This window comes from Phragmites australis, chromosome 6 (genome assembly GCF_958298935.1).
Source record: "Phragmites australis chromosome 6, lpPhrAust1.1, whole genome shotgun sequence".
NCBI classification, from domain to species: domain Eukaryota; kingdom Viridiplantae; phylum Streptophyta; class Magnoliopsida; order Poales; family Poaceae; genus Phragmites; species Phragmites australis.
The window spans coordinates 7,176,893-7,196,086 of record NC_084926.1 but is presented as its reverse complement, the minus strand read 5'-3'; the positions used below and the strand labels follow the sequence as shown (position 1 = coordinate 7,196,086).

Below are 19,194 nucleotides of genomic sequence, written 5' to 3'. Positions count from 1 at the left end.
TAGTGTCTGACCTTATAATTTTGGAGATGATAGTAATCCATCACGCATTCAGCTCCAAAAAGATAATTCATCACGCATTGCTTTTTCTTTTTAAAAAAAGGGGGAATCCATTACACGCTGCTGCACGCCAAAACTGTCCTCTCTCCCCACAAAAAAAAATGAAAAAGATAAATACTTAGTCGCAAAAAGGGGGTCCAAAGAGGAATGGTGCATGAAGAATTGGGCTAAGACAAAAAAAAGAGAGATTATTTTGAAAACTAGTCAATACAATGATGACCTTCTATAGATTCATCTATATAGGCTATGGCTAATGTTGCAAAAATAAGAGCAGATTTTGGGCTTTCCGCACAGCTCACTGTGCAAAACGCAACGCCTTACGCATACTCCAACCCGTCTGTCTCCTCCAAGCCCAATGCGAAACCGTCCTTGCCCACTAGCCTTACTTGGCAAGATTAGGCAAGACAAACCTTGCTAAAAGAAGATAGTTGATTTAGCTCTCTCTCAAAAACAAGAAAATCATTGTCCATTTTGTCCAAATTCAAACAAGCAAAGTAACAAAACATGTTTGCTTGTCCTGTAGCATTGCTAAGCCAGGGTCGGCAAATGAATCAAACATACCCTATAAATATGGCCTCGTCTGACGTCCCATGTCCGTCTCGGGAAAGTGCCGCCTCCTTTCCTTAATTAATAATTATTTTTTCACCCTTATCGTAACTTCTCAAATACCGCCCTACCAAGTGCATTGCTCAAATGCCATCTTGCCCCACTTGAATGTGCCTGTTTGCCACTATGAGCTATTTCCCCAGCCACTTGGTATTTTTCTTTTTCTTTGGATATGTCTAACATGGCGTTGGATGTACAGACAGTTCTACCACTCTTCTTCTTCATCACCTTCTTCTCCAACCTCCTTACACATGTTTGGCCACCCACCATTGATGTTGTGTCGCCACCACCGCAGCCATCATCTTCCCCACGTGATGACAAGTGCCCTTGCGTCACCGTTGTCTCTTTCCTTTTCATCCCCACCTAAACCACACCTCACTTGACCTCTCCACGTACGTGGGGTTGGACGATGCCTTGCTCGCTGCCTCGCTATCCGAAGTCGAGTGGGGCATCCAGGGGCTAAGGCTGTATTTGGTTCGGCTTTCTGGCTTCTGGCAAGCCGAACGAAACAACCCAGCTATTAAGCTGACTTTTAGAAAACTAAAAAGCTAGCTTCTGAGAAAATAAACTAAGAGCTGAAAAGCTAATTGAGATGAGCTTTTCTAGCTTTTAGTGTGCTGAGAAGTTAAAAAATTATTACAAAAGCTAACAGCCAGAAACTAGAAAAATAGTTTTTCAGCCAAAAGCCAAAAAAGCATCATCCCAACCAAACATGTCATAAGCCTTGCGTGGATGAGCAAACTCGAGGCCCTGTGGCGGTGTGCCCCAACTGGAGGCTGTGGACTTATCACCCTATGTGGCTATCATGGACAGGGAGATGGGTGCCCCCCATCCAGGATGTTTGGCCATCGTGACTGATGTCGAGTTGGCGAAGATGGCCGTAGGGTGCCTCAGCCGGGTTAATTATTTTTTTTGCCACTTTGTCGAATGATAACTTCTCAAATGACACCTGTCGGTGACACAGGAACCAGGGGTCCCCGAGTCCCGAGGCCAGAACAGTAGAGTGCCATGTGGCGCCCTCCCGCGAGGGCTATCTCCCCGAGGTGCGAGAAGACTAAGTCCCGGGAGAGGGTGCTCAGGGCCACGAACAGTGATCCCCGAGTACCCGAGTTCCCCGATGACCCGAGAAGACTAAGTCCTGGGAGAGGGTGCTCGGGGCCACGAACAGTGGTCCCGAGTACCCGAGTTCCCCGATGACCCGAGAAGACCAAGTGCCGGGAAGAGGGTGCTCGGGGCTGCGAACAGTGGCCCGGAGCACCCGAGTCCCCCGAGGACCCAAGGGAAGTCAGTTCCGGGAGAGAGTGCTCGGGGCCGTGAACAGTGGCCCCCGAGGACCCGAACAGCCAGTTCCGGGAGAGAGTGCTCGGAGCCGTAAACAGTGGCCCCCGAGCACTCGGTTCCCCGAGGACCAAGAAAGGGCATATCCAGGAGAGAGTGCTCGGGGTGGCTAACAGTGGCTCCCGAGCACTCGGTTCCATGAGGGCCTGAGAAGTCCTTCGCCGGTGGTCCTCACAGAGGTCCAGCGGTGAGATGTCAACTGGTGAGAGGCCCGATGCTGCATTTAAGAGGGCACGTGGCCTATCACTTCCAACTGCTCCCCCCACGCTTTCTATCAGTCCCTGCCATGGCCTGACAGGGGGGGCGTGGGGATATTTAATGCACGGGTCCCATCGCGGGACATCCGGCGCGCCTCGGGATAACATCGCGAAGCCCAAGGCGCCTCGCCTGCCACCCTGCTATGTCAGGCTTGCTCTGACCGAGCGGGCACGCCGGGTTGCTCGGTGGTTGCTCGGTAGGCCCTCCCTGCAGCGCCCGTTGAAGAACGGCATGATGACATACAAGACCGGATGGGGGCGCGTTTTCAACCCTCCCCGTCACCTCGCGCAGTAGCCCATGATGGTTGCTTTCCATTTACGGTGCCTTGGAACTCGCGCCATCACTTTCTGGGCACGCTACCGTCCCAGCGACTATAAAGGCGGGGCGGGCTCCCCGGAGAAGACAAGTGAGGAATGGAGGCAAGATTGAGGCTAGTTCGGACAATAGCCAAGTAAAGCACAGAAGCTTAGATCACTGAAGAACAAGGAGCACGAAGCTCTAGACTAGACAGATATTCTTGTAACCCAGTAAACACTCAGAGAGGCATTCTCAGAGCATTTATAGCATACACACAGGAGTAGGGTGTTACACTCAGTGTGGCCCGAACATGTCTAAAAACCTCCTTAGAATTTACTACTTCCTGCACCCGATCCTTCCATTCCACCTGCATCTCATTTACGCCCATTTATTTCACCCGCAAAACGGATTCAGAATCATCCCCCCGGCTGAATCTCAAAGGGGTCCCTCCGGATCCCTGCTTGAGAAGTTCACCCTCCGACAACGCCCACCCGAGCTGTTATACCAAAATATCACTTAGTCTCCAAGTAAATAAACATTCTCGTTTGCCACTTTGAACTCTTTTCCACCGCCACATGGCATTTTTAATTTTTTTTGCATCTGCTAACGTGGAAGTGGAATGAAAATGACCACTCTACCCCCTCTCTTCCATTTTCCCCTCACATCATCTCTCTCAGCGCTGGCGGCCACATCATCATCGTGCCTGATACGACGACGCCTCCACTGCCTCACCCACGGTGCGCCCGTCCCGGAGCTCAACGCAGCCCACGTCATCGCGTAGCTCACCGATGCACTCACGCATTATTATCACCACGGTGGCGTCCACCGTGACGTCAAGCAAAACAACATCCTCCTCGACCTCGACCCATCTAGCGAGGGTGGAGCCTTGCGCGTGCGGCTCACAGACTTTGGGTCCGTCATATGGGTCAGCGGCGAGGGTCACACGAAGGGGCTCATGAGAACACCGCACTACGTGGCTCCCGGGGTGGTGGCCAGCGGCGAGTACGGGGAAAGGTGGACGTGTGGTGTAACTTTATGAGTTTTAGCACATTAGTTAATTGCAAAATTCACTTCAAATTAAAAAAATTGTAATAAATTAAACCAAATAAACACCAAGTAAAAGTGTATATGAACATATATATATATATATATATATATATATATATATAAGTATGTATATATTCATATATATTAGGTTGGCTAAGTACTCCGAAATGCAAAACCTTAATTTCTAAATAAACCCCTGCATTAAGTTTATTCATATGTATTTTGTTTATTGTTGTTGTGGTTCTTACTTTGGAGATTAGAATTTCAATGTCTCTCAAATTCAAATCCACTCTTAGTTTCTGTTCAGCTCAACTCTAATTTGAATTCAAATCATTTTGATTCAAATCATCTTCTAAATCTCTGATCTTTACTCATAAATTCAAATTCAAATCCCTCATTTGAATTTATCCCAAAAGCATTTTTCCTTTGCCTTTTCTCTATATACCTCGGGGCTAATCTCTTTCTCTTCTCGGGTCGCATTTCCTTTTTCCCTCTCGATGTAGCCCATCCAGCTAGCCCAACAGGCCCGGCACCCTTCCCCGTTCCTTCTCTAGCGCCTGGGCCACAGCCGCGCTGCCGGCCCAGCTTCCGCGAGCGTCGCCTACTCGCCCACGCGCACACGTGAGCCCGGTCGTCCACATGTCGCCCATCCGCTCGCTGCTCGCGTCATCTCCCTCCTCCAATTCCACGCTATCTGCGCACCACCACTGCGACTGCCACACTCCCCCAGGAAATATCACGGCCGACGCATTGAATGAGCCGTGAAGCCCTTCGCTCTCTCGCTCTCTCTTCTCTCTCTGCCCTCACAACACGTTGCCCATGTGCCTACAGCCGTGCGACTTCCGCGCCCGCGCATGGACGACGCAATGTGGCCATGTCACGGGGATTAAGGTGGGCGCCCCATGCCACCTCACCGTCGCGCTGCTTGCCGACGAAAGCACGACGTCACGAGCCCAGCACCGTCTCAAGTCGAGCCATAGGGCTATAAAAGGCATAGCCCCGACCTCTCTCCTCCACCTTTTCCCTTTCACCACCCGCACCATTGCTCTCCGCCGCAGCTCCGTCGCTGTTGTTTCTCCCCCCCAACGAGCTGTCGAGAAGCTCCACAAGCTCATCACTGTCCATGTGTCACTCTCCATCGACCAGAAGCCCGATAGGAGCCTGCCAAAGCCAAGGACCCAGCAGCATTGCTGTCATCGCTTCAACGCATCACCGGCTGCCATCCTGCCCATCACCGTTCTTTGTGCTCGATGAGCATCCAGTCCCCTCGCGCAACCTCCTAGCTAGCATGTCACTGTTCTCGTGTCTTCCCATCACCTGACGTCATGCAGCCGTGAGTTTTCCCTGTCGCTGTCACCATTGCTCAACTCCAGTGACCCCTAGCCCTCTCCTGAGCTGACTTTCGTGCCATGTTAGCTGCGTAGACTTAGTTGTAGGCTTGCGGGTGGCCCAAGGCGCACTAGAAGAGTGGAGGTGTTGCCCAATTTTTGCAACGTCTCTTAGACTTGCTTCGATTGTCGTATGGCGCTGCTCCGACCACGGTTCGTCGTCGATAAACCCCCAGACAGGTTAGTTGTCACGTGTAGAGGCTCGACGACCATTTGCCTTCAAGGACCCTCGGCTGGAGCGTGAATCTGACAAGCTCACCGTCGCGTCTTCGCCGCAATTGCTTATCATCGGCCCGATCCCCCTTCGCCACCGAACCCTGCCATGTTCCCGCGTGCTCGCGCTTGCGTGGGTGGGCCGCCACTCACGCACCATGTCTGGGCGGCCTGGCCAAGTCGGGTCATGGCTTAGCCCGGTAGCCGGCTAGCCTGCCAGGTCGACCTAGCTCAACAGCCGTTAAAAAACCACCTGGCCTGACCCAAGTGGGTCGTGATACTGTGCAGTCCAGTACTACGCAGTCCAAGCCTAAGCCTGGCCCAGCCCAAGCCCAAGTATGGCCCAGTCCAAACCCATTTCGACCTAATTTAGGATATTGTTCATGTGGGCCAAGGGTACTATTTGCATGGGTCCCACTCATGAATAGTGTATTTTCATATTTTCTTAGTTTAATTTTAGATTAAATCTTTCAGGAGTCATAAGTTCCCTAATCTGGCTTCAATTTTGATGATTCTTTCGCCGAAATTTATCTAAATTCAAGATCTACCTATCTATACCATTGTGGTATCCATCAACACTCTTTTGGATTTTTATTTGGTATTATTTGTTCTTATTTAGTATAGTTTATTATTGATCGTAGTCGCATTTGTAGAACAAGTAGAATTTTGTGAGTGATGCGCGGAAAGCATCAGGAGCAAGGAAGATCTAGATTTTGATCAAAGTTTAGAAGAGAACTTTGGAGAAGGCAAGTCCTATCTCCTTGTTCATATTAAACCTATGATTTTAAATAATCTACATGATCAACGAAAACTGGTATTATCGCATATGATATGTATTGCACTTTTACAAACTACTTTTGATAGTTACTTCTATTAAACAATTGTACTGCCTAAATATTATCATCCAGGATACATATAACTTAGGAGTTACCTGTCGTTATCTATGTTAACGTTGGACTTGATATCTAGCATGCTTAGGATTGAATACGTCTCATCGGAGACGTTGCTTTTAAAATACATCTCTTAAGAAATAACAATTTATTGTTATCAATGTTAACTCATATACCATGAATCTTTGATGGTTATGAATTCCGTTATGGTTGTGAAATCTTTGATATCGTGTGGGATATGGCGGAATATGTGTAAAAATAGGTAAAAACTGTTTTTGCAGGAGCAGATAGAGTGGTCCTCCAGTCGAGGATGCTTTTGAGGGATTGAGTTATATTTGTGATATTCATTGCCAGAAGATACCTACCCTGATCATTTAAGCATCTAATCTTGCATCGTCATGCTAAGCCACCCTCATGCAACCATGCGTTCTGTATAGGCAGGACTTTGCTTTTCTCTCACTGGACTGGGTTGTGCATCATACTAGGAGGCTGGAGAGCAGCGAGGGGTCAAGTGACAATATGTCCCTGTGTTTGAATGTTCGAGAATCGGTCAATGACTTAAAAAGGGGATGACATTCAGTACAAGGCCTCTGGTACATGGGATATCTCGTAGAAAAGCCCAACATGAAAGGTGATTGTAGTGTCTCGGTATGATTTGGTTCTCCACTTGCAACGGTTGGAGGGTTGAGCATATCGTGTGGGTACAGTGTACAACCTCTGCAGAGTGTAAACCTATTCGAACAGCCGTGTACATGGTTATGAACATGCGAAGGCATGGTCACGTTTGATTAGACTCTGGATGTGTGTATCTTGATGAGCAAGTGTGTTAACTAGATACCCGTGTGATAAGATTGCTGGCTCAATCTGTCAGAATCTGTGTGATACTAGAAGTACATTTGATATAATGATAGGGATTGCAGAGTGGGGTGTAGTTCCTCTCAGGATCGAAAACCCCCTAGATATAACTTGTTTCCTGGTTTTAAACTACTTTAAAATGTTTTAAAGCTACCAGTAAAGAATACAACTGAATGACTGTATAAAACTACTTTACGCTTAAAACTAAATTGTAAAACCTTATCCTTGAAATACCCTTTATACATTTATCAACCATTTAAAGTAGTATATAGCTTGCTTAGTACCTTTCGTATTCACTCTCGCTATCATTCAGATGAGGAAGCCACTATCGACTATGTCGAGGATAAATGCGCGGATGAAGAGTAGAGATAGAAGTCACATTCACACCCTAGTTGCCTGTGTCTTGGGTAGTTCTTTATGTTATGTTTTTATTGGCCATTAGACTAAGTTTGTAATATACTGTATGGTTTGTAAACCTTTTATACTCTACCTTAATATTTTATGTATGAAATTTGACTATGATGCCACGATTATTATACTATGTGTATCAGTTACTTGATTTAGGGACTGGTATAGGAGGCATATGAGATCCCGAGAAGTTTGGGTCTTACATATGAAGTGCTAGGGTGGTCATGTGCGTGCTACTCCCTGACGGCGCACTATCATTTGGTGGCGAGGCGGCTGCCAAGGTGTTCGCAACCGTGCTATGCGGGAGCCTTAGGTTCCCATCCGGGCTATTCATCGAAGTGTCATCGGCGGACAAGGACCTCATGCGGTGGATCTCGGGGCTGCCTACGCCGTCGCCCTCATTTCTGGGTTGCATGCGCCGCCGCCGCTTGACCCCGTGGCCGACGATGCGTCGCTGCCGCTGCTGCTAGAACCCGTGGCTGATGATGCGCTAGTGCCGCAGCTCGACTCCCATGGCCGACGATGCGTAGCCATCGCCGCTCGACTCTGCGGCGCGCGCCGCAGTTCATCTTAGGGCCGCCCGTGCGCGCCGTCGGCGGTGGCTACTCCTCCACGCCTCCTTTGTCGCCCACCCCCCTCCCCCCACGACGTGCATGAGGATGTCGAAGGCGTTGGCGAGCTGGAGTGATCAAGGGGCATAAAGATCATTTCCACTTCGCTTCCACGTTGGCAGGTGCAAAAAAAAATGACGATGGAAAAAAGCTCAAAGTGGCAAACTAAATATTTTCATGGGGTCCAAATGATATTTTATCACAACAGTTTAAATGGATGTTATATGAAAAGTTACTATCGAATAGGGTGATAAAAAATTAATTAACCCGCCTCCGCCCGTGAAAAAGGGGAGGAAGGCAAAGAAGGGTAGAAACATCATTGCGCGTCGTAGCCAAAGAAAAAGAAAAATGACAGGCGTCGGGAGAAAATGGAGAGTGGCAAACAGCACATTCGAGTGGAGCCCGATGGCCGGTAGGGTGGGAAAAAAAAAATAATTAGCCCCTTTCCTCTCTTCTCCGCTCTCCTCTCGTGATCCTAGGGTTGCTTCGCCGCGCGATGGACAATGGCGACGTCGCCGTGGCCCCGGCCTCCTCCTCCGCCGCAGCCAGCAAGAAGGCGAAGCGCTTCGAGATCAAGAAGTGGAACGCCGTCTCCCTCTGGGCTTGGGGTACGGACGCATCGCCACATCTCTCCTTCTCGCTATTTTTCGTTTGAATCCGTGCGATCTGACGTAAATTTATCCACGTTTTCCCCGCGCGCAGACATTGTGGTGGACAACTGCGCCATCTGCCGCAATCACATCATGGACCTCTGTGAGCTCGCCGCCCCGCGTCCCTCTCCCCCCTTCGATTTGTTTTGGTTTTGTGCCTGTTGATCTGACATCGCGGTGTCGTGGGTATCTGCGATTGTGTTGTGTGTATGATGCAGGCATCGAGTGCCAGGCGAACCAGGCCAGCGCCACCAGCGAGGAGTGCACCGTCGCTTGGGGTACGACTCCCATCTGCTTCCCTTGTTCTTTCCCCATTATGGTACTGAATGCAGGGTTACTTGCTGCGCTTAAGTCCGTCGTGCTGTTGTGGCGCGGTGGCAGTAGCATGACACTGCTGCTCGATTTGGTGATGGTTGTGGTGTGAAATTTGCTGTATTATTTATTTATTTTGGACTCATGTGGAGTGGTTGGAAGGGGTTTGCTACTGGGAAGTGTTTGATTTTATTTATCGGTGATAGCTTTGGTTGCCAAACTTATACATGGTAGTGGAACTACTTGTATTCGTAGGCCCGTGCCTGCTGCAATTAGCATTGGTTTGCATGATGTTAGTTAGGTCTTGCCTGACTGTGTGTTTCTCTGCCTTGATTATGGTATCCCAACTCCAGCCATCCAACCTTTGGGGCCCTGGGGTGTCTTGGAAGACTTGCTTGGTTATTTGTAGGGTATTGGGGCCCTGGTGCTTGTTTAGGTATTGTGCACTTGTAACCATATGCATGGTAGTAATGTATTTAGTTTTCCTCTAGAAAACAAGGCCAAGTTCTCTAGCCAAACATTCTGTTCTTGTATCTTTCTCTACCGCCGCAAAATTATTGAAAGATGAAGGTGATAACTGGACTTCTGTGATTATTGAAAGGGGTAATATAGATTTGTTACTATGAAGTCATATAAGACTGTCTTACATCTTATTTGCTAATTGGGCTCCTTGACTGGTTCTGATTTAGTGATTCGTATCTGTACCACTCATGGCACACACTGTATTTTGCCAAGTATTTAAATCTAGGAAAAAGTCCACTTTACTCTCCCAAACTATGCCAATGGTCCGGATAACCCCCTGAACTTTCAAACCGTCTATTTTATTCCTCCGAAGTTTCAATACCGGATCACTTAACCTCCTGAGCTGGTTCCAATGGTGGTTTTAGTGACATGAAAGCGGTTTTCGATGATGTGGACTTCTCCACATCCACGTGTATTGCTACATCACCTCCGACGACCAAAATAGGAAAAACTTCACCAGCTAGTCAATGTGATTATTACTCATGCCTGGTTATTACCAAAATGGGAAAAACTATACTAGTCAATGTGATTATTACCAAAATGGGAAAAACTTCACCAGCTACGTCACCAGCTCAGGAGGTTAAGTGATCCGGTATTGAAACTTCAGGGGGGTTAAAATGGATGGTTTGAAAGTTTAGGGGGTTATCAGGACCACTAGTATAGTTCAGGGGAGTAAAGTGGACTTTTTCCTTAAAATCTAACTGGGGTCACTGATTTTTTTTTTAAACTGAGATTATAATCTGTTTGTGTATCTCAGGAGTTTGCAACCATGCCTTCCACTTCCACTGCATCAGCCGTTGGCTCAAGACCCGTCAAGTGTGCCCTCTAGGTTGGTTAACCCTGGCAACTTGACCAATGTGATTATTACTCATGCCTGGCCACCTTCTAAGTTGTTGTGACTTGACATTGCAGACAACAGTGAGTGGGAGTTCCAGAAGTATGGTCACTAGACAGTCATGGCTTGGGCGTGAAGTTGTGTCATGTTTCTGGCAGTTTAGCAGCAGTTGTTACCGATGATTAAGGACATACTAGGGATGGTTAATGTTTCTGAGGCTGGGATTTTTGTTTAAACCCTCGAGGCACTGTTCAGCAACTCTTTCTCGCGTAAAGCTGCAGAGGAATATCACTATTTGCAGAAATTAAGTGGCATTTGGTGGCTATCGTAGTGTTTACTTCAGTTTCCTCTATCTGCATATGAATTTGTGATGCTCCCATGATAGAAGTTTTAACCTTTTACACAATGGGAAACGCCATCAATTTTATATTTTCTAGAAAAAAGTTTGTAGCGAATCTTGACTATTTGACTACCAGAAGCTCCATGAATCGAACCCTTGGAAATAACAGCTGGCTCGCGATGATATCTGGTTTTGCCATCCACAACGGTAGACCGATTAATGATCGAACAGCAAGTTTTCGCAGGCGACTTGGTCTGGCAATTAAATCTAAGCAGGATCAATTGAGTTGCAGCATAGACGTGTCACCTAAAAGAAGTACAGCTACAACTGTGCTGAACATATATACTTTGATATGGCGATCTGCCAAAAGAGCTCGCACATCAGACAGGCAGAAAAAGAGAGAAACAGTACCCAGCACTCGCTTCCACAAGCATAATAAAAAGAGCTTTCAACACTGAACAAGTAGTAACCAATTATAGCATCTGTAACTTTACAACAAATCAATTTGATCATTTCGTATTTCTAGATCCGTAAACACAACTATTCTCATCGACTCATAAGAACAAACCAATTGATACACCTTAGTAACAATCCTTGCCTTTTCGATCACGGTGATTTTCCTTTCAGACCAGTGAGTGAATCATGCTGCGACTGTTTCTCTTGGTGACGGTATATGGGTTGGTCTCCAGCAGATTCTCCAGGGACTTCGCCTTCCTGCTTCTGACCCGGCCGGCCTCCTTCAGCAGCTCTGCAAGCCTCCGCTTCTCATCGTCGACGTCTGGGTTTGCTGTGCCCAGCTTCTCCTCGCGCATTCCGACAACATATTCCAAGATCTCGATGGCCTCATCCAGTCTGGTAAACAAGATGCAGGAATATTAAGTACCAACCGATAATTGCAGTGAAAATGAAACAGAAACTTTTCGCATTACAGGACATAAGCCTGATGATGTGTGATTGAAAAGTGTGTCAGAAAGATAGAATCGTTGCTTCAGAAATCTGATATAGAGTGTTGACATTTCTGATCCAGCCAGTTGTTGTACACTTGTACTCAGACTATAAAGCTAACAGTCCACATGTCCTACAAAGTAGCATGAAGTTTCCACAGGAAACAATGGGAGAAAAAAGGAAATAGAAAAAAGATAAAGCAAGAGGATAAAGTATGTGCAATCCTTCTTTACAGATCAGTCAGCGACAAGCAACTAAAGATGATGTAGGATGGTCCTACTTCAATTAAATTGATCCAGCTTTATTAGCAATCAATATCTGATCAACTCAATTCTAGTAGCAAAAGCAGATAAAGATGCTAATCGTGTGCCTAGCTGGAAGATGAGAAGACTACGAGACCAAAGAATACCCACTTGCAAGAGTACCTTTACCCTACATACCAGCAATTGTGCAGAAATGCAGTTCATTATGTGAAAGGCCATATGGACAAATCATCAATACCTAGTTAAGACAACATTATTGGTTTTCATATTCACTTAGTGATATTTTTTTGAAGAATATGAAAGGTTTAGTGTGCAAGAAAACACTTCTACAAATTGTTGTTCTGCCAGGTGTATATGCTGCAAGATAGGGAAGGATGAATACTTGCAGGCTGTAGCTGGTGATGTGCAGAGTCGATTTTGTGGCGAAAAGTAAAGCAGGAATAAGTAGGGAGCTTACCTTCCCATTGCATCATAGGTTCCAGCAAGATTGCTGGATACACCTAAAGTATCTGGATGATACGGCCCGTATTCTTGCTCCAGAACAGCCCTAGCTTCCTCAAAAAGTTCCGCAGCTTCATTTATTGAGTATCTTTGAACACATACCAACCCCATTTGGTTTAGGGCAACGCCAAAGAAGGCAGACTTTTTCTCACCACAAGTGCGGAGCTTTGCAATCGCACTCTTGAAGGAATCATAAGACTCTCCATAGTTACCCAAAATATAGTACAAGACACCCATCTGAGCCTCAATTCCAGCAATTGTGCTCTGTTGGCCGGCAGAATTGCTGTACATTTTTAAGGCCTTCTGGAGTAACTTCAGTGCTTGCTCATGCTCATTCATGGTCTCATATATGGCTGAAACATCAGTTAAACCGGTGGCAATTTCTTCCAGAGAAGTCCCTGGAATAGGTTTCTGATAAATCTTGAGGGCATTTTCACAGTAGGATTTCGACTCCCTTAGCTTTCCTGTCTTGTTGTACAGATCGGCTAGACGCACAAAAACAGAAGCCACAGTTGCATGATTCTCCCCTTTGCTGGTCTTGAATACTGTAAGAGCTTTCTGGTAAGCAAACACAGCCTCATCATACCGACCCAAGGAGAGGTAAATGTCACCAATGCTGCAATCAACTGAGGCCACCTCAGTCTCCTGGCCGTTGGCAACCATGGCCATGCTAGCCATCACTAGATGCTCCAGGGCAGCTTCATGGTCACCCTTGGTGTCACAAATAAGACCCATCAGCCTCCTATCAGCTGTTTCTTCTAGCGAGGCTGGCTCGCCATTCTCCCTGTGGATGTCAAGAGCCATCTGACACAATCTTTGTGCTTCATCAAGTTGTAGTGCCTGCACATGGGCCTCAGCCAAGTACCGGCAAGTCTCTCCAACCCTAGGGTCTTGCTCTCCCAATGTTTGCTTCTGAATTTCAAGCCCAGCAGCATACCATTGCAATGAGAGTGCAGTCTGACCTAGCATCCCATAGGTGTCCCCTAACTGCATGCAACCAGAAAACTTTGCAAGAGCATGCTCCTGACCTTCCTCAATTACAGGGATCTCGAGGGATCGCTGCAGCACAGGTACAGCCTCTTCGTATTTTCCCAAGTTGCAGTAGATTGCTGCAACAACATGCAAACTCATCACCAAGTTCAAGCTCGGCTTTCCACCTACGCATTTCTCGAAGGACTTGGTGGCACGAAGAGCATATTTCAGTGCCCGACGTGGGTTTTCCGAGGCAATCAAGTCTCTTGCATGTTTAAGAAGAAATGGTCCAAGGTCTGGGTTATCAAGCCCAGCATCTTCTGTTCCATTCTGTGGATTGGCATTTGATTTCCGTCGACGGCCAACTCGGCTACCTGGTTTGCTGACCTCACTCTCGCCTTCCTCCAGAGATGCCTTGCCATTGGGGCCAACAGAGGCATCAGACTCAAGCTGTGATTTTGAGGCCTTCTTCGACTTCTTGGACGAATTGGAAGACTGTGTCTTGACTGGGGTTCCATTCTCAGCAGCAGGTACCGCATTGGCTACACTCCCACCCTCCTCCTCCTCCTCAATTACCTTCATAGCCTCCATCTCCCCAGCAACAAGGTGGCGAAGCTCCGAATCAATCCTTGACTCCTCCCCGTCCGACCCGAAGCTCTCGCGTGGTGGGGAACCACCCTCACTCGAGCTCTCCATCTCACACACATTGTTGTAGAGCTGCTCAATTGAGGGCTCCGCAGCACCGGAACCCTCAACATGCATCTCAAGTGCCTCACTTTGCATGCTTGCCACCGTTGTTGAAGCTGCCGTCGACTTTGGGGCGGACATATTTTCGTTGTTTTGGGAGGAATTCACCCCGTTCGGCGCCTCCTCTGAAACAACTTCATCCACTGTGATTCCTGGCATCTTGTTGAGATAATTATGCCAAGCTTCTTCTATCCCCGAAGCCGAAACGGACGGACAAGCTCTCCGCAATACCCTGAAAGAAACTGAACAAAAACAATTAAGGCGATATGTAAATGCTTCAAAATTGAACCCGTAAGAATAATTAATGAATAAAGTCCAAATCGGCTGAGTTATTAATGTCGAACAAGCGGGCAAGCAGATAAACATCAGATAGGATTCATCCATATGATGAAACCAATGCGCAAAATAATACCAACAAAATTGCAACTTTCGCAGCAAATGTATCAGGAAGTGGGGCAGAAACTAATTCACAAAATATAAGCGGGATCCCACGCTTCTGACCACACAGAACCCAAATTGCCTCCCACATCAACGCATCCCACGCGGCAATTGGGCGGATCTGAGTGGCCTCACCGTGATCAGCGCTCAGCAGCTCGATCCACGCAGCATTGCACTTGCAACTATGGCCCGGGCCGAAGGATCGAACAGCTCACGCGACAGGATGGGAAAAATGGAGGAACGAATCGTCAGCTTCGTCGTGGTAAGAGGAGAGCTTGATAGGGAAGGGAGGAAGGGGTCGGGGAAGCCTTCCGATAGGATGGAGGCGATGTCGGGGGGAAGACGAGTGCGGCCGATGGGAGGGGGCGGAATGGTTCGTGCCTTGGTGCAATCGGCCCGCATATGCGGCAGCGGCATCCCACGCGGGCAAATAGTTAATTTCCGTTTATTATTTCACAAGTAATTAGTGCGTTATGATTGAATCTTGGGTCACTCGAATTGAGTTCCTTCTTCCTATGATAAGATTATAGATGATTAACATTTTGATATCAATGTATCTTTCTCAGTCTCACCCTAGTTGCATTTGCATTCGCAAATGCCTAAGAACGTTTGTGTAGACATTAGTTCGAGAAGTGTTTAGATGGTCTAGCACCAACGACCTGTAGAGATTTTGAGAGTCGAATCCTTAGGCAATAACAATTCAAACACGCTTTAATTTTTCTGTGTAAAGAGGTTTCTAGTCACTATGTAAGATAATGAACGATATGATATTCAAAGGTAAATTTGAACTTGTAGCAACGACTTATGTCATCCCATAAGAAATGTAGGTTAGACAAATCTTGTACCTCTTTTTTTTCTTTATGTGACACCTATCTCCATTTTCATTGCTAGCCTACTAACACATCTAAACGGCTAATTTAGCCAAAGGCTTACTAGGTTAGTTGCGAAACCCTAAATCTGACATGAGCTAACCAAACTCTGTTTAAGGTTTGCTAATTTGGATACCGTAGCCCAAAGTAAATATTTAGTTGCTAAACACTAAATCTGACATGATCCTTTTTAGAGCTGTTTTATTTTCTCCTTTTGTCCTGTCAAGTAAGCGCAGGGATTGGCTTTGCTGTTTCTCGGCTGTTAGCAGGAGGCCAGAGTGGATGATCGATTGGTACGAGAGCGATGGATTGGCAAAACCGAAACGGAGGGTTTCATGTTGCAATTGGACCATACCCGCGAAGTGAGTCCGAAAGATTTCGATTTCTTTCAATGTTTTAACGATTTTTTTAAATTTTTTGTTGAAGTTTTTATCTTTTTTTTCCATCCATGATCCTTTTGAAAGAAACTATTGGAGATAAGAAAAAAAATAGAAATAAGAAGATGAATCAGGAATTGAACGAAATGGAAAGAATATTGTTATATATTTTTTTTTAAAAAGATAACGTTCCAGCCTTTTGTATCCGAGATGCATACAACTCTTATTGTATTATGACATCATCATAGCTTATTGTTGATAGAGAAATAAAATAAGATAGTTAATTTTAGAGTGGTTATATGACATTATCTAGCATATAACATATAACTAAATTGCAGTCATTCTTGACTAAAAGCTTTATAGCCGCCACCTTCAAATTCTAGTAAGCCATTCTGATCTCTTCCCATTGATCCTCCTTTTTTAATACTCTCTAAAATTTGAATCAATACGTTTCTTTGAAGAGTGTCTAAAAAAAGATGTTGTTCTTGTTGTTTTAAAAATCATATCATTGCAATATAGCTAAATTGTTCAAAATAGAGCGGCTACCCCAATCAGAATAATTTTTTTTATTAGCATCCATATTAAGTAGCCAACCACTCATAATATGTTCATATTTCTTGGCATGGTAATGCCTAAGACAATGTGAATAATTTACCAAATTAACTTAGCAAAGTGACACTTTAAAGACAAATGATACTCTTATTGTGGTTGCAAAAGCGGCATTTAAGGTTTCTTTTCAGTTTCTTTTGACCAAATTATCTTTGTTAAAATTACTCATCTTGATAGATGCCATAAGAAAATCTTAATTTTAAGTGAAAGTTTAAGCTTCTAAAGCCAACCAGACGAAAAGAAAAAAAAGTCAATGAATCAATCTACTGTATATGGACTGTACTAAAAATTGGCTATTCGCATACATGCTCTATCGAAACGTATCTACTCTGTTTGTTAAGTGAATATGTATTATTTTAGATATTAGTCGATTAATTTGTCGCTAATAATAAATTTACGAGATAAAATATTTAGAGGTATTGTTCTCGTTACGTTCACTACAATGTCTTGTTTCTCGTTGCTATATTATACAGAGAGAAAAAATTTGTTATCTAAGTGTTTTTCCCTAACCATGTGTCATTTCAAAATATTATTTATGTTTCATTCTGTATTTAAAAAGAACCCAATTTAAAAATTCTCTTTCTAATTTTCATGAACCCAGTTACGGTTTAGAGATGGTCTTAACACAACAAACATAAAACAACGCACCAGTTGCGGGTGCGTTACGTCGCTATAGTGTCTTGAAAATTGCCCTCTAAGTGTTTTTTACCTAACCACGTGTTATTTCAGAATATTATTCGCGTTACATTCTGTATTTAGGAAGAACCTAATTAATTTTTTTTAAGGTTATCTCCAACAGCTATCTTAAATTTTTATCCTAAAAACACTATTATAGCATCACCTATCACTATTACAGCATCCTTTATTTTTTCATCTCCAGCAGCTACCTCCATTTCCTACCTTTTACTCCTCTTTTTCTCTCTCCGGTCCCGCTGTCACTCTCTCTCCGCAGCACTGTAGCAATACTGTACAGCACTGTAGCGTCAACGGGGTATCTGCTGAAGATCGATTTCCAGTGCTATATTACTTTGCGAAGTACTGTAGCACTGAATAACTTCACTGTTAGTGTTGGTCTAACTTTCATGAACCCAGTTACGGGTTAGAGATGGTCTTAGCATAACAAACATAAAACAACGCACCAGTTGCGGGTGCAGGATGGCAGAACGGAAGCTTCAGAGTAGGCGAGACTTGCTCGTCTCACCGGCCGGCCGGCGAGCTCGACGGCCGCTTTGTCTGGCTGGACGGATGATTACCCCTGAACCACCCCGATATCATCGCACTAGTCGCATCCGCGCCGCGTCGAGGTGGACACTTGAAGTATTTGTTATTCCGACGGAGCCGTGCGCCGTCCTGTGAATCTGCGATGGCATGTAGTGGTTGGTCAATGCCTGCGGCTGTGCTGGTCTGTACCTGTAGTCGGCGTGATGATTTATCGTGCGCCAGCGCCGGCCCGTGACACGGGCCCCCGGCCGTCGTGAGTCAGGACAATAGAACGGTTGAGTTTATTGTCGTGTAATCGACTACTCGTGTACACGGGAAATGGTATGGTTGCGTTTTCAGTTACCGATTAGTACTTACGTCGATATAACAAGGAAAAGAAAAGGTTAACAACCGGCAAGATCGGTTGGGCTGTCCTTTCTGTTACAAATCAACGATCAACGCCGGCAAATGTTTTTGATAGTTAGTTTTGGCCTTTCGGAAGAGATGTCCTTTCGAAAAGGATGATTTCCGAACGAACACGAACCTGTATGGTTCAATATAATGAACATAAGGATTTTTCATTCATAATTCCCGAGTTCGTCTCTACTGTCTTATTTACATTCAACACTTTGTATGTCCGCAAACTGCACTCGGGGTGACTGCAAAAGAAAATTGCAGGCACCGGAGCAAAACGTCTCAGAAGAGAACGCACGGTTTGACGCATGCTCTAGCTTAGAAGACACAGTTGATGACTTGGATCCGGTGAAAGGCAACGCGAGCAGCGTGTTCCTGAATCCCTAACCTGGCAACGGATTAGACATGTGCAACGATTTTATTTTGTGACCCAGAATTCCTTCTACTTTTTTACTTTCAGCGCTCAAACGATTTATCTTTACAATTTCTTTCACTGAGAGATTACTAAAGCCATTCCCTCCGATACGTAATTATCTCTCTTTCTCCTTACGAATCTATTCGAAAGAAAATTATTGAAGATAAGAAAAAAAAACCAAAACAGGAAAAGAAATTAGAAAAAAACGAAATAAAAGAAAAATAGTTGGGATGATCTTACCATGCCGACTGCAGAGGTGCCAGCTTTCCGGATCTCGCCGTTTCAGACGCGTCCCGGCCAGGAGATCGTCCTCGGCGCTGGGATGGCGCTTGGCCGTGCGTTGCGAGGTAACACGATGGACGCCACCCCGAAGGGCAGCAATGCTAGCCGTACAACGCGGCGTGCCTGTTCGTGGAGCTGGCTGGCAACCCCGAGAAACTGTGTATAGCCCCTTCGATGTTCCACGACTCTTTCGTTGGAAGGGTTCAGGCCTGGATGGTCTTCATAAATTCCAGTTGAATCCCCTGAATACCATTAAGATTCGGTGCATTATTCCCATTAGATCCATCCGTCATCGTTCTAACAGGACCTTCCTTAGAATTCGGGATTCCTTCATCGAATTGAAAGACGCGGCGCTCCTTTCGGTTGCATTTCGATTCTTTTCCAGCTCTGCTCCCGAAAAGAGAGAGAGGAGATAGAGAGAGAGGCGTCGAGCGGCAGAAGTCAGGCTGTGGTAAAAGCTGGGCCGTTCCGTCGACGCACGCAACGTGCCGCTTTTTGCATGGACTCGGCCTATTCAACTAGGATCTCCGAAGGC

General features: G+C 45.9%; 2 protein-coding genes across 3 annotated transcripts; one reads left to right on the top strand and one right to left on the bottom strand.

Annotated features, from left to right (window-relative positions):
• Positions 1–8,343: 8,343 nt before the first annotated feature.
• Positions 8,344–10,612, top strand: LOC133921413 (RING-box protein 1a). Its single transcript, XM_062366266.1, has 5 exons — positions 8,344–8,576; positions 8,671–8,721; positions 8,837–8,896; positions 10,210–10,281; positions 10,365–10,612. Exons 1-5 carry the CDS (start codon positions 8,465–8,467, stop codon positions 10,400–10,402), a joined length of 333 nt encoding a protein of 110 aa, XP_062222250.1. The 5' UTR covers positions 8,344–8,464; the 3' UTR covers positions 10,403–10,612.
• A 448-nt stretch (positions 10,613–11,060) lies between these two features.
• LOC133921411 (protein KINESIN LIGHT CHAIN-RELATED 2-like) lies at positions 11,061–14,886 on the bottom strand. 2 transcript variants are annotated; one of them, XM_062366264.1, is made up of 3 exons: positions 14,629–14,886; positions 12,293–14,297; positions 11,061–11,479 (listed from the first exon to the last, which is right to left on the bottom strand). In XM_062366264.1, the coding sequence occupies exons 2-3, from the start codon at positions 14,212–14,214 to the stop codon at positions 11,251–11,253; spliced, it is 2,151 nt and encodes a 716-aa protein (XP_062222248.1). In that variant the 5' UTR covers positions 14,215–14,297; positions 14,629–14,886; the 3' UTR covers positions 11,061–11,250. The 2 variants fall into 2 exon arrangements, with proteins under 2 accessions (XP_062222248.1, XP_062222249.1); XM_062366265.1 differs by having other exon boundaries at positions 12,293–14,287.
• Between the last annotated feature and the right edge of the window lie 4,308 nt (positions 14,887–19,194).